Source organism: Phascolarctos cinereus, unplaced genomic scaffold (genome assembly GCF_003287225.1).
Source record: "Phascolarctos cinereus isolate Bilbo 61053 unplaced genomic scaffold, phaCin_HiC Scaffold_4;HRSCAF=312, whole genome shotgun sequence".
NCBI classification, from domain to species: domain Eukaryota; kingdom Metazoa; phylum Chordata; class Mammalia; order Diprotodontia; family Phascolarctidae; genus Phascolarctos; species Phascolarctos cinereus.
Window position 1 is genome coordinate 10,677,960 of NW_027555847.1, and position 14,441 is coordinate 10,692,400.

General features: G+C 50.3%; 1 protein-coding gene across 6 annotated transcripts in view; it reads left to right on the plus strand.

Moving 5' to 3' along the window:
* The first annotated feature begins 209 nt into the window (after positions 1-209).
* Positions 210-14,441, plus strand: part of CACNA1D (calcium voltage-gated channel subunit alpha1 D) — a 360,797-nt gene continuing 346,565 nt past the window's right edge. For 3 of the 6 annotated variants that reach the window (XM_020970566.2, XM_078152054.1, XM_078152055.1), the window contains exons 1-3: positions 210-1,146; positions 3,535-3,853; positions 9,085-9,190. In XM_020970566.2, the coding sequence (XP_020826225.1) occupies positions 1,080-1,146; positions 3,535-3,853; positions 9,085-9,190 (492 nt within the window). In that variant the 5' untranslated portion in view covers positions 210-1,079. The remainder of the gene's footprint in view (positions 1,147-3,534; positions 3,854-9,084; positions 9,191-14,441) is intronic. The other 3 variants (XM_020970569.2, XM_020970567.2, XM_020970568.2) reach the window with 1 other exon arrangement.

Sequence of the window (14,441 nt, forward strand, 5' to 3'; positions counted from 1 at the left end):
CTCTCTCTCTCTCTCTCTCTCTCTCTCTCTCTCTCTCTCTCTCTCTCTCTCTCTCTCCGTCTCTCTCCCCCCCCTCTCTCTCTCCCCCCCCCCCGCCCGTGTCGAAAGAGTTAACCTCTCGAGTGCTGGGGGGAGGGAGAGAGGGGAGGAGAAGGGGAGGCGAGTTAACCCTTTCACATCCAAGGGCCAGAGGCCAGTTGGCTCAGGGGTGCCGAGGGCTCGGCTTGCTACCCGCTTGCTGTCCCACGCTAGGGCCTATCTAGCTCCTCGAGTTCCCCTCCTGGGGCCAGAGCCCCGGAGAAAGGAGACCGGTCCCGTGCTCGTCCCCGCCCCGTCTGGGGGTGGGGGGAAGGAGAGGGGCCTGGCAGCGGGCCGAGCCAGGAGGAGGCTTAGAGGAGGAAGAGGAGGAGGAGCGCGACGAGCGGAGGGAGGAGGGAGAGCGGCCAGCGGCGGTGGCAGCAGCAGAGGCAGAGGTGGCAGCAGCATCTGCAGCAGCATCGGCGGCGGCAGCGTCTCGGGGCGAAGGCGGCAGCGGCGCGGAGCGAAGCGGAGCCGAGCTCCTGCCCTTCTGCCTGCCCTCCTACCTGCCCTCCGGATCCTGCCGCCTGTCCAGGCAGTCCTCCCGCCTGCCCTTCTGCCGGTCCGCCTGCCGGGGGCCCGGATGTGAGCAGCGGCCCGGTGGCGGGCGAGAGCTGGTCTCGGGGCCCCGGCTGCCTTCGGCGGGGCCGGACCGGGGGAGGGCGGCGAGGAGGCAGTAGCCTCTGCACGGCGGCAGGCGCAGGGCACGGGCACGGACGGGCATGGGGGGCGGCCCGAGCGGCCCCCGCACCGCCCCCGGCCGCGAGGAGGAGACCTAAGCGGGGCCCGAGCCGCCCTTGAGCCCGGAGCCGCCGCCGCCGCCGCCGGGCAGAGCCGAGTGGGCTATCGTAGGGCCGGGCAGGGGCAGGCACCGCACCGCACCGCAGCCGAAGGGCGCCCCCCACCCTACTCCCGCACCCCCGCGGCCGGTCGGCCCGCGCAGCCGCCGCCGCGCACGCACACGCACACAGCAGGCGCTCGATAAATGGTCCGGGAGGAGGATGATGATGATGATGAAAAAAATGCACCCCCCGAGGCGGGAGGAGGAGGAGGAGGAGCACTCGAAAGGTGCGGGCTTGGGGGGAGGGGGAATGGAGCCTAGGAGGGATGGAGGGATAGAGAGAATGGAGGCAAGAAGGCATGAACGATTGGAGAGAAGGAGGGATGGAGGGAAGGAGGGAAGGCCCCGGCCTGAGGATGCTCGAGAGCTTCGTGGCAGCGACATGTTTGGAGGGGGAGGGACCCTGGGTGCCTTACTGGGCGGTAGGTGGGGGGGGTGTCTTTCACCCAGATGGAGGGAGCTTGAGGGGAGGCCCTCGTGGGCCGAGGTGACTTTTGGATTTCACTTTTCCACCACCGTGTCAGGTGTGCGTGTTGGGAGGGGGTGCAGGTGGAGGCCGGCAGCTGCCCAAGTTGGAGTGCTCGGCGGGGGCACGATCGGCCCTTTCTGGCTCTCCTCATTCTTTGAGGTGGATGGCTCGAGGGGGGAGGCTCATCCTGATCCACTTCTGCCCTTTTCCTCTCTCGTATTCTTGTCTTGGTGTGACATTCCCCCCCCCCATTGTCCTGGGGGGCATATTTCTGGCCTTTATCTAACCCCCCCTTCCCCACTGCCTCCAGTGGCACCAGTAACCTAGCAATAGCCCCAGTCATTCCTGCAGGTCCCCCCCTCCTTTCCACAAGAACCTGGAGAGACACGTGCACTCCCGCCCTGCCGGCTGTCTGCCCTCCCTCCGGCTTTCTTGCTCATGGCTCCTGGCTTTCTGGGCAGACTGGCTGGCAGGGCAGCCTTGTGCCTTTAACCTGGAAAAAGAGCCGCTATGAAGGGAATGCTCTCTCCCAGGCCCCAAGAGGGGACCACACACAACCCCCTCTTAGCTAAGGCCAGAGGCGTGTCCTCACTTCCACCTCCATACCAACAGGATGGGTGGACTGGAAGCTGGATGACCAGAGGACACGTTCCCTTCCTCCAGGTTACTCCAGGATGGCCCAGAGCCTGGGGCCAGGGCAAACCCAAAGGGGGCGAGGGCAACCCTAAGGTGACCTAGTGACTAACAGTGAAATGTGTATGGCCCAGATGGAGCTTTGGAGCCCTGGCCCTGGCAGTGGGAGAGGCACTGGCCGTTTTGCCTTGACGTTCTTTATTTCTGAGTTGGGGTGTGCTTTGTCCTCTCCACCTGTTTTCCAGGGTTTGTTCCCTCCCCATCTCCTTGCTTCTCATTTGCTTGACCCCTCTCCTTGCCCCTCCAATATGACTTAGGATTCCCAGTGTATTTGTCTTGCCTTCCGTTGCACTGGGGACCGGTCTCAGCCATGTTCACAGACAGAAGCAGCCTTGGAGGGCTGCCCAGATTGCTGAGCAGCTGATGGATTCACGGGAAACAGCCCTGTTGATGTCTATGCATCTTGTTTCAGGCTGGCCTGCTAGGGCTCTGGATGGCTTTTGGAGGGGATGAGTGGGGTCCCATCTCTGGCTGGGAGGCCTCTGGCCTGGTACATGAGCTGTCAGTTTGAAAATGCCAAAAGGCAGAGATGGTTTCAGAAGCCAGCAGAGGAAATGAATGCCAGGCTTCATGAATTTTCATTTGAAGGAAGCGTGGGGACATAATCCAGATTATTTGCTTTGCCCGGATGCCAGGGGAGGACTCTCTTTGCATGAGCTGGAAAGAATGTTGCTTTCCTTGCTATTGAAAGATGTGGGACTGTCACCCTGAAGATGGGTCACAATGTGGAATGGTGGCTTCCTTTTCCTTTCCATCAGAAATATTCGACAGGTTCCCTGGGACTTGGGGAGATTTCAGTACTAACCAGGAGGCCTAAGCCACAGGCAAGGAGCTTACTTTTGTGACAGCCCAGAGCCTGGCATGTAATAAACACTGATTAAAGGCTTTTTCATTCATTTGAAGAAATAGAGGAAAATGTGTTTTGGGGAGCCACAGGGATATAAAACTGCTTTGTGAAAACCCATTGTCTCTACCTCCACTCTGGTAGCCAGCCCTGAGCTTTGGAAGGTAAGGAATGAGGCTTTGGGTGCAGATATGCTGCTGAGTGAATAAGGAATTACATTTTAAAAAACAGTTTGGAGGGGGGAAAAAGCTGATAACACACATACTTGTTCAGCTAGAGAACTTATTCATGTTGTGTTCTCTCCCCCCCACTTTCTCCCATTCTCCCTCTCCCCCTCTCTCCCCCCTTCCTCTCCTTCTCTCCCTCTCACCTTCTCCCTCTCCCTCCTCCTCCTTCCTCTCTTTTTCCCTCCCTCCCTCCCTCCCCCTCTCTCCTCCTCTTCTCTCTTTCCCTCTCCCCTTTTCCCTTCTCCTCTGTCTCTTACTTTCTCCCTCCTCCTCTCCTCTCTCCCTCCCTCCCCCTCTATCCCTCCCCCCTCTCACCTTCTCTCCCCTCCTCTGTCTCTCACCTTCTCCCTACTTGTCCCTCTCCTTCTCCCTCCCTCCTCAGAGGCGAACTATGCAAGAGGCCCCAGGAATTCAGTCTCTGCTGATAGACCACCGTTCAGGCCGAAGAGCTCCCAGCACTCCCAGCAGACTGTCCTCTCCTGGCAAGCTGCGATCGATGCTGCTCGACAAGCCAAGGCCGCCCAGACTATGAGCACCTCCGCCCCCCAACCTGTCGGGTCTCTGTCCCAAAGGAAACGTCAGCAATATGCCAAGAGCAAAAAACAGGGGAGCTCCTCAAGCAGCCGGCCAGCCCGGGCCCTTTTCTGTTTCTCTCTGAACAACCCCATCCGAAGAGCCTGCATTAGTATCGTAGAATGGAAGTATCCTTTTTTGAGTTGGCCTCTCCCTTGGGTTGGTTTTTTTCACCATCTGTTCCTCAAATATATCCCGTGTGCTCAAAGGATTTGCTCTCTGGAACAACACTTAGAGACCATGATGGCCTGGAGCATGAGGGGCAGGGGATAAGCTTGTTTTTATTTTAAATTTGGGCTCCCCAAGTTGGAAAGGGGTTAGCTCTGCAGTTATATTTAGCCTTCTCTTGGGGGGGGGCTGCATGTTGGGGACGCCGTCGGAAATGGTGAAGCAGTCAGTCTGGCAAGAAGAAATAGGCCTGGGGTGAGGGTTGGGCAGCTGGTGAGAGCGCCATGTTCAGGGAGCACTTTGAGCTGCATCTCCAGTCTCTCTTGGCTTGTAGGCTTGGCCAGGCCTGGAACCCATCTTGTTTTTTAAAAGACGATTTTTAAAAAATAGACTGATTGGAATTTTACTGGTGAAAGAAACAGTGTTGATCTTTAGCAGAATCCTCTAATTTTGATATCTGGAAACTGTTCCTGAAACTCTGATTAATGTACGTTGTTCAGGTGCTAAACAATATTGAACCTAGGTTCAAATCCCATCTTAGATCCTTAACCAGCTTTGTGACCTTGTGCAAGTAATTTTAACCTTTCTGTGCCTCAGTTTCCTCATCTGCAAAATGAGGAAAGTTAGATTTGGTGACTTCCAAGGGCCCCTTCTATTTCTCATTCTGTGCTTGTATGGTCCTTTGAACCATGCCTCATCAGAAGACTGTGTCTGTTCTTAGCATCAATACCATCCCTCCCTGGAATTTCCTTAGACTGGCCCCACCAGAGTATTATGAACTGTGAGGGACTATGAGTAGGGATATGTGTGTGTGTGTGTGTGTGTGTGTGTGTGTGTGTGTGTGTGTGTTTCTTTGTCGTCTGTCTTCTCTGACACTGCTGTCTAATTCCTGCCCCCCTCCACCCTTTGACTTACAGAGCTGCTCTCTGAGCTCAGGAATTTGCAGTTGCTGGCTTTAGGGGGAAAAAATTCGGCCTATGTCCTTGGGCCACACTTCCATGTGTGGGTGTCTCCTTTGTATTTTTAAAATTGAACTTCCAGTGCCCCAAGATGGTTGATGTATCCCAGACCCCAGATTTAGCTCTCCTGCTCTCCTTCCCATCTTTTGGCCTTCCCCGTAACCTTGTTTTTCTTTTCAGTTCCTTTCTCTGGCCTCTGGTCCAGCCATCGGCTCAGGGAGGAGCATGTGATGGCACTTTCTCTTTGCCACAATGACCCAGTGGCCTGAGCAGAGGGTAGCATTTTCTTCTCCCAGAAATACTGTGTGGCTGGCAGAGCTCAGGACTCTTCCTAGTGAGAGGAGCTAGCTAAGGGAGCAGCCTTTTGTCTTGGGAAGGGGCAGTGCCCCTTGAGAATTCATTTACCTTCCTTCCACCTTCAGATGAAAGGATGTTGAAGGCTAAGGAGCCAAGCCCCTGACACTGTGTTGTGGAGCACACAGTTCTTTTGAAATGTTCAGCCTGGGCCCCAACCTGCCAGGGGCTTAGCTCTCCTCTTCCTGTCTTTGCTGGGCAGCCACAGATGGCAGAGCCAGTGGGCTAAGCTGGCTAGAAAGGTGGGGAAGCCAGCATCCACATCCTGGATATGGGATTGTTGCAGCCTGGTTGCCTCCCCTTCCCCTCTTCCTTCCCCTTTCCTCTGCCACACCTTTCTAACATAGGTACCTATTCTCTCTCAAGAGCTGTAGTCTCTGTTATATGTCTTTGCTTATAGGTTTTTCCTTAAGCTGTTTTTTGGCCTTTGGGGAAAAAAATGACCAACTCCCGAGAAGCTGTGCATCCTCTTAGAGAGGATTTTTCTCTTGGAGGCACAGGAAGTGGTACAGCTACACGCCCTGACTGCTTGTGTGCTCTCAATCAGCCATCAGCAAGTGAGAGGCCCTCTTGTATCAGGGGGTACAAGCGGAGCTCCTTGGGGGTCAATGGCTGTCTACAGAATGGCAGAAAAGGCCAGATGCTCTTTCTTCTTGTGTCTAGAGATGAGGCAGTTTCTTTGATTTGGCATCCTTCCTTCCCCACCCCCTAAGTACACACACTGGCCTGTACTGGTATAGCTGTGGATTTGGAGTAAAGCCAGCCCCATGAGGTAGGTGCCAAAGGGGAAGCTGTGTAGAAGAGAATCCCTAACTAACCCACAACCCCATTTGGCTCTCCAAATGTCACTTCATTTTGATAGTGGGTCGTATTAACCTGATGAGTGGGATTCAAGACCAAACCTTGGTGAATTTGGGGTCAGCTCTCTGCCTCAGTGAGGGGACTGTGGAATCAGTGTTCTGTGACGGGAGAGAATGTCCACCTGAACTGTGGGAAAGTGGTGGGTGCTAAGTGTCCCAAGGGGCAGTTAGATCCAAACTGAGTAGCTGTCAATTTCTTCTGGCTAGCTGGACAAGATCTCCTGGCAGAGATGGTGAAGAGGGTGCTCAGAGAAGACTCTGGATGTGGGAACTCGACAAACACAGAGAGAGAGAGCCTTTAGACTTCCTCAGCAAGGCTGGAGTTTCCCAGGTGTGCTGTCTCAGTGCAGTGACGAGGGATGGGACTGGAGGCCTCTCTACCTCGGGTTCTGGAGCCACCCTGTATGTTTTAAGCAGAAAGAAGTTCCAAGTGGCCAGATCAACGCTTGGATTTCCCTCACACGTGTCATTCCAGAGATTTGTCAAGGCTATCCTGGCAGACCCCAGTCTGGCCTGTCTGATCAAATATTCTAGTGTCTGAACTTGGTCAAAGCTAACTGATAAGAATCTCCAAGAAATCCCACTTAAGGTCAGAGTGTGAGGGGCCTTTTTGCTTTCTTGATTCATAGCCACAGGTTAGGAACCTTGGGGGTGGGACATATCTTCCTAGAGCCCTTACTCTCTTCTCTCACTTGTGGGTCCTGAAGGGATTGACAGTTTTATGAGAGGCAGCATAGAGTGCTAGACTTGTAATTAGGAAGACCTGGGTTCAAATTCTGCCTCAGACATTTAATAGCAGGGTGATCATGAATAGGTCTTAGTGTGCTTAAATGGTGCTATAAGAGAAGATGCAGATGAATCACTGATCTGTGTTGGTGGGAGGCGTTTCCACACTGGAAAGTCCCCCTACAGAAGACATTTTAGGTCTAGGAAAAAAAAAAAAGCAAAGTGGACATTTCTTTCTAGGATTCCCCCAGAAAGCAAAGGGGGTTTTCCTTCACTAAGGGCAGACATTCTGAGGGAGGTGCACAGCATTGACTGTGGAGCTGGAGGATTTGAATTTAAATCCCAGCTCTGCTCTGTCACTTGCATGACCTTGGTTGAGTTATTTCACCTCTCTTGGCCTCAGTTTTCCCTTCTTTAAAAAGAAGAGAATGGACTTAGATGGCCTTGGAGGTCCCTGTGACCTCCACGCTCTCAGCACATGGACCACGGCTTTTGGTCAAGGCTCTTTCTGGGATCATATCCTGGTGATAGAAAGTCTGATGCGTATTCGACCTTAGGACTGCAGTTTAGCTTGGCTGTTCAAGAAGCCCTTTGCTGCTGAAAAACAAAACAATCCCACAAGTCATTATGGTGGGTCTGCAAGTGCCTCGTCCTAACACCAGAATGTTTAGCTGAGTCATTATTGAAGGCTGGTCTTGATGCAATCCTTTGGAAATGGACCCCCCAGCTTGAGAACCACCAATGGGGCTCTGGGGAAGTGTCTGCTGCTGATTCCCTGTGGTTTCTTATTAAACTTACATTTCTTTGTAAACTGAACCCAGTGACAGCCTAGGATAAAGCAAACTGAAGCCCGGCTGTACGCCAAACTACTGATACTTCAAGTCAAGTCAGAAGCTAAGCACCCTATGTGCCACAGGCACTGGGCTAACAGGGGATACAAAGAAAGGCAAAATCTGTCTTGCCCTCAAGGAGCTCACTATCTAATAAGAGAGAAAAGATACAAACAAGATACAGACAGGAGAAATGGGACACATTAGGGGGAAGACGCTAGCACTAGGAAAGGCTTCTTACAGAAGGATGAGATTGGAAGGATGCCAACAGACCGAGGTGAGGAGGAGAGAGCCCCAGGCATGGAGCACAACTAACATGCCTGGAATCTAGAGCTGGATTGACTTGGGTGAGGAACAGCAAGGAGGCTAATGTCACCAAGCTCTAGAGCATTTGTAGCAGGGTAAAGTGTAAGAAACTGGAGAGTTAGGAGGGGGCCAAGTTCTGAAAGGCTTTTATAGCCTTTGGATGACCCCTGGGGAGCAGAGAAAGTAGAGAAGATGCTAGCCACATGGCTTGTTTGCCCCCATCCTCCTTTACCACCCCATGTTCATGGATCTAATCTTTCTGAGCTTGTGGTGGTGGCCAGCATGTGGCCCACAGGGAGTAGTTTGCTGACCCCTCATCTGGAGCTCGAAGGGGACCTCAGAGACTACCAGGTCCAACCCCAACACAGAGGCTGAGTGATTTGTCCATAGTGGATAGAACTAGTGAATAGTGGGCTGGAATTCAAACCTGTTTGACCCTGAATGAGAAACTTGCCTCTGTATTGTAGGGACTGAACTTTCATGGAGGAGGCCAAGGTTGCCCTAGGCGAACTAAGAGTGTAAGTGCTGTTGTTCAGTCAAGTCCCGACTTGGTGGTCCCATTGGGGTTTTCCTGGAAGAGATACTGGAGTGGTTTGCCATTCCCTTCTCCAACTCATTTTACAGATGAGGAAACTGAGGCAGACAGGGTGAAGTGACTTGCCTAGGATCACATAGCTAGTAAGTGTCTGAGGCCAGATTTGAATTCAGGTCTTCCTGACTCCAGGCCTGGTATTCTATCCACTGTACTAACTGCCCAAGAACCTAATAAGGGACAGTAAATATCTGAGGAAGTAGCTTGTCTCAGGACAACCAGATATCCCACAGGGAATTTGGCTTCCAAAACATCCTTTAAGACAAGAAAATATGGGAACCTGGTTAGGGCCTTGCCTTACTTGAATGCACCATGGTTTTGAAATAAAATTTATAGCCTCAGAAAGTGAATAAGGTGAGGCTGAAACCATGACAGAGGACCCTGAGAGCTCGTGCTGATGCATCTTGGGAAGGAGAACCACCATTGCTGCTGGGAGCTCAGGGTCTCTGGGAGTGGCAATCAGAAAACTGAGTGGAGTCTGTTTTGCTCAGAAAGTCTCTTGGGGTGCGGCTCGGGGTCGTGGGCTTTACTTCATACATGTTTATCCTTAACCGGACTTTCTAGACCATTTGACATATTTATATTATTGGCGATTTTTGCCAATTGTGTGGCCTTAGCTGTTTACATCCCATTCCCAGAAGATGATTCTAACTCAACCAATCATAACTTGGTAAGTGTTCTTGGTTTCATTCTTCTGTTTCAAATGCTTGTTGATGAATTGCCCAGCAACTTGAGTTGGGTCTCTATGTGGTGGCTTTTAAATAACTGTGAATGGGGGTTTACAGCTGTGCCCATGAATTCTTCCCAGAATTTTGCAGTGACACAGCTTTTGATGTCTCTCCTTGTGTTTATGCCGAAGAGCAGTGTTTAAAATCATTAATCTAGTTTGGATGGAAATGAAAAGAGCTCTTGAATGGAAGAGTGTGTATGCGTGCATGTCAAAGTATGTGTGTGTGTGCATGACATTTGGATCTTAATTTCTGCCAAGGTTTATAATAACTTTTGTCCCTATTTGGACTTTTGCCTCTGTTCTCTGCCCCCTCTTTGATGTGGCCCGTTCTCACTTATCTGGCATCCTCAGGGCATGGGGTGTCCTGGTGAATCAGATGTTGTGGTGAATCTAGAGTTACCATACATGACTTGCCAATTTTTACAGCCCTACATCGCACCATAGACTTATCTCAAACGTGATTGTGTGTTGGGGCAGGGCCTGGGATTGTGAAGAGAGCCAGGGAGGCAGGTGAGTCACCTCCCCAGCCTCAGCCCTGCTCTGTCGGCTACTTGGGGCAAGTTTCTACCCAGCTGGGCTTAACTTCATAGGATCTTTGATGCTGGAAGGGATGTCCTAGGCCAGCCCCTTCATGTTACTGAGGGGAAAGCAAAGACCTAGGGAAGTGTGAAGTGACTTGTCCAGGGTCACACAAATCATAAGCCCTCCAGGTGGGCTTTGGTGAAAAAAGGGAACTGTACTATGTTCTTGATTTATTCATGTTAAGCACCTACTATGCACCAGGCATTATGCTAGATATTGGGAACTAAAGGCAAAAAGGAAATCCAGTCCTTGAGGTTCTCTTATTCCAGTTCTAATTGTGTTTCTAGACTGTGCCTTTGTAACCAAGTGAATGACCTGAGTCATGAACAGCATTTATTAAGTACCTACTGTGTGCTAAGTGCTGGGGAATCAAAGAAAGGCAAAAGACAGTTCCTGCCCCTAAGGATCTCACAGGCTAATGAGGAAACAAGATGCAAACAAACAAGCCCCAGAAAGAAGAAATTGGAAATAATTAACAGAGGGAAGTCACCAGGGTAATGAGGAGTGGAGAAGGGCTTTTTCCAAAAGGTAGCACTTCAGTTGAGACTTGAATACAGCAAAATACAGCAAGAGTACTAACCCTACTCTGAAACTTCCTGGAGGGCTACCCCTTATCTCTGTTTTAAGGAAAAATAATAAAAAATAATCAATATGCTGTTAATGCCAACAAGAAGCAGCATTGGAGGAAAACCAGGCTAGCCATAAGGTGATGATAATGGTGATGATGGTGATGGTCGTGGTGGTGGTGGTGGTGGTGGTGATGATGATGATGGTGATGATGGTGGTGGTGGTGGTGGTGATGATGGTGGTGGTGGTGATGATGGCCAGCAGGGAAGGTCCAAGGAAGAGAAGAGGAGGGAAAGCATTACAGACTGGGGGACAGTCAGTGAGAATAACCAGAGTCAGGAGATGAAGGCCTGTGTAGGAGGAGCAGCCAGGAAGCCAGTAGCCCTGGATTGCAGAGTACCTGGGGGGAGGAAGGTATACGAAGACTGGAGAGGTAGGAGGGGCAGGTTCTGCAGGGCTTAAAAGGCCAAACAGGGTTTTCCCTTTGCTTCTGGAGGGAGTAGGGAGCATTGGAGTTACCTGAATAGAGGAGTGACGTCATTGGACCTGCAAGATGGCACCCTAGAGAGAGTGGTGGACTTGGAGTCAGGAAGATCCAAGTTTAAATTCTGTCTCAGGCACTTACTATCTGTGTCATCCTGGAAAAGTCACGTTTAACCTCTGTGTGCTTCAATTTCCTCATCTGTAAAATGGAGACAATAATAGGACCCGCTGCTGCTGTTCAGTCATTTCCAACTCTTCATGACCCCATTGGGGATTTTCTTGGTAAAGATACTGGTGTGGTTTGCTGTTTCCTTCTTTAGCTCCTTTTATAGATGAGGAAGCTGAGGCAAACAGGGTTAAGTGACTTGCCCAGGATCACATGGCTAGTAAGTGACTCAGGCCAGATTTGACTCAGGTCTTCTTGACTCTAGGCTCACCACTCTATCCACTGTGCCACCTAGCTCCCAATAATAGCACTTACCTTCCAGGATTGTAAAGGAGATAAAATGAGATAACATATAAAATGTTTTATAAACCTTAAAGCATTATATAGGTGCTACTAACTGTGAGGAGAGACTTCATTGGTGAGGATCCAGAAGGTCTCACCAACTCTAGTCAATCAACAGTCATTTGGTTAAATGCCTTCTGTGTTAGGTGCTGTGGATACAAAGAAAATGAGACAGTCCTGCCCTTTGGGACCCTTCAGTCTATTGGGGTAGACAGTATGGGACCAATTGGAAGGCTGTGAATTGAGTCTCAAAGAGCCCATGATGTATCAGACCTCCATAATGATATTGTGACATTGAGATGGGGCCCAGAGCAGGTAACAGCTCGTTCCCAAATCAGTGTGTGAAGGATTGGCAAAGAGCTTTCCAAACATCATCTCCATGGAACCTCCTGTGATCCTCCCAGCAGCCCTGGGAAGGAGGGCTATTGTTATCTTCACCATTTTATGGAGGAGGAAATTGAAACTCTGGGAAATTAAATCATTCTAGCCCAAGGTCACCCAGCTAGGAAGTGCCTGAGGCAGGATTCCAATTTTGATCTTCCTGACTCCAGATCCTTTGCTCCAACATATTAATTGGTGAGAAACACAAAGTACTGGTGTTTCCTTGGCTTCTGGTCGATCCTTAGGGGCTTCCATCTACGTCAGGGTGGGGTTTGGGGGGATTTGATTTCAGGAGCCCCAGTGGTCTCTTTGAGCTGCCCAGCTGACTTTGGCCTTTAAAGTAAAACTCTGTTGGCAATCATTTTGGATGAGACACCTGTCTAATCAAGGGTAACTCCAAGACAAGTGGAGATAGGAACAGGCCTCTCATTGTGCATCATGCCACTGGCCATGGCCATGTCTGTGGTATTTGAAATTGTTTCGAGTTGTAATTGATGATTAAGTTATTTCTGGAAGAAAATTGGAAAGTTGTAGCTTTCCATCATTGGAGCCATCCGCCTATTGCCCGTTGGATAGAGGCCCCAGATGGTGGTATCTTTGGCACAGAGCTTAGCCCCCCATGTAATGACGCACTTTATTCCTCTTTGTTGATCAAGAGAAAGTGATTAAATCAGTATAGAAAATAAATACGTTTTTGAGAAGCAGATTAATCCAGGGCAATAGAAGAATTTGTGCAGTTGCATGTGTTAGCCAATTCATATTCTGATTTTTCTTGAGGAGATTTAGGGCATGCATTGCCATTGCTGGGGGATCATTGGCATGTCTGGCTGAATATATCACGTGATGTGGAATTTCATGCCTTTGAATTGTGTGCATTGTGTCAAAACACCCAGGCTCAGTTGAGGCCTCTGTCCATCCCCCACCTTCATTCTTTGAGGACAATGCTTACACTGGACTTTGGCTGGCTCACCTTTGTAGGGGCAGAGCCGTGCGTTGTAAGCTGCTTGTAAAGGGCATTCAGGTAACGTTACAGCATCTGTGTGTGCTTGTGTTCACCATTCCTGTGGCCCGGTGGCTGGCCTATTGAGCGTGTGCCCCAAGGAGAGGCTTCCTCTGCTCTCCCCACTTTGGGCAGGGGGCCTCTCTGTGGCCTCTCCCTCTCTGCCCAGGCAGGTCTCCAGCCTCTATCAGCCGCCCCACCAGGGAGTCTCATTTTGTTTTACATTTGACCCAGTTCATTTTAAAGTGACTTGCTCTATTTTAGGGCCTGCCAAATGGGGCTCATTTTTCATCTGTAGTAAATATCCTTCAGTAACTATGAATGCTGAAACAAAGGGCAGAGGTGGAGGCCAGAGCAGAGACCTGGGTGTCAAGAAGCTGTCTATGGTCTTCCTTTGATGGTGTCGTGGGGAATTTATGCATCGCGCTTATATCTAGACCCAAGGATGACTTCCGTGAAAGGGACACTTTACTGTTACATGAGCCTTTAGGGGAATCCTTCACTTAGATCATGAAGAGATACACATGCCTTCTTGGTGGAGTGGAAGCAGTCAGAGTGGTGGGCTGCATTAGAGTCTTTGGGGTAGTACCTTGGGGGTGGCTGATTTTCCCCATTGCTGTTTTAATTGTTTATAGAAGAAGAAAATCTCAAATAGTCTCACTGCTTTCAATTTTGTGTAGGCATGAATTCATAGAGGCGAATGCCATGGCAATACTATAACTGTCCCTATATAATTGTCTGCTCCTTAGGTGGCTAGGTAGTGTAGTGGGTAGAGTGCCAGACCTGAAGTCAGGAAGGCCTGAGTTCAAATCCTACCTCTGACTCTTGTTAGTTGTGTGATCTTGGGTAAGTTACCTAATGTCTGTCTTAGTTAATTACTTAATGTCTGTCTTACCTAATGTCTCAGTTTCCCCAACTGTAGACTGGGGATAATAATAACACCTCCCTCCCAAGGGTGTTGTGATCCTCTTCGTGAAGCGTATTGTGAACCTTGAAGTCTCTGTAAATGCTGGCCACCATCATCGTCATCCTTACAGAGAGCTTTGTTTCTTCTCATTCTGCCACCTGATGGGATTAATGTCTTATTTATTATTTTTATCATTGTTTTTGCAAACAGAGAGAAGCAAGTGCTCTGTGGGGAGGTTCCAAGTGGGACTGGTACTCTGCTGTATTTCTCTGTGATGGAAACCTCTGGCTTTGTTGGTCAGAGCTGACGTTGTGCAAGGAGCCGAAAGAATGGAGGGAAGAGGCAGTTTGGGGGAAGGATGGGAAGTGGGAGGGGCCTGATGATGATGCGCAGGCTCTTCTAGATCATGGCCAGAATGGACCTGGAGAGGTCACTGAGGCCCCCTATCCCCTCATAGGAAAAGGGAGGAAGCTGAGGTGAAAAGAGATAGAGCGATTTATCTGTGGTCATACAGGTAGCAGAGATGGGTTTGCAGCTTGGGTCTTCTGATGCCAGCTCCCGAGTCCTTTCCACTGTCCCATCTCGCTTCATGTCAAGTGGAAGAGGAATTTCAAGGGTTTTGTTTGATCCCAGAAGCGAAATAATAAATCAAGGGTAGATATTACGAAACTGTCAAACTTCAGCTCAATATATGTAAAGTCTTTCTATCAATTAAAATGGAGTCAGCTGACTTATAAAGGTAGTGAATTCCCTGTCACTGGAG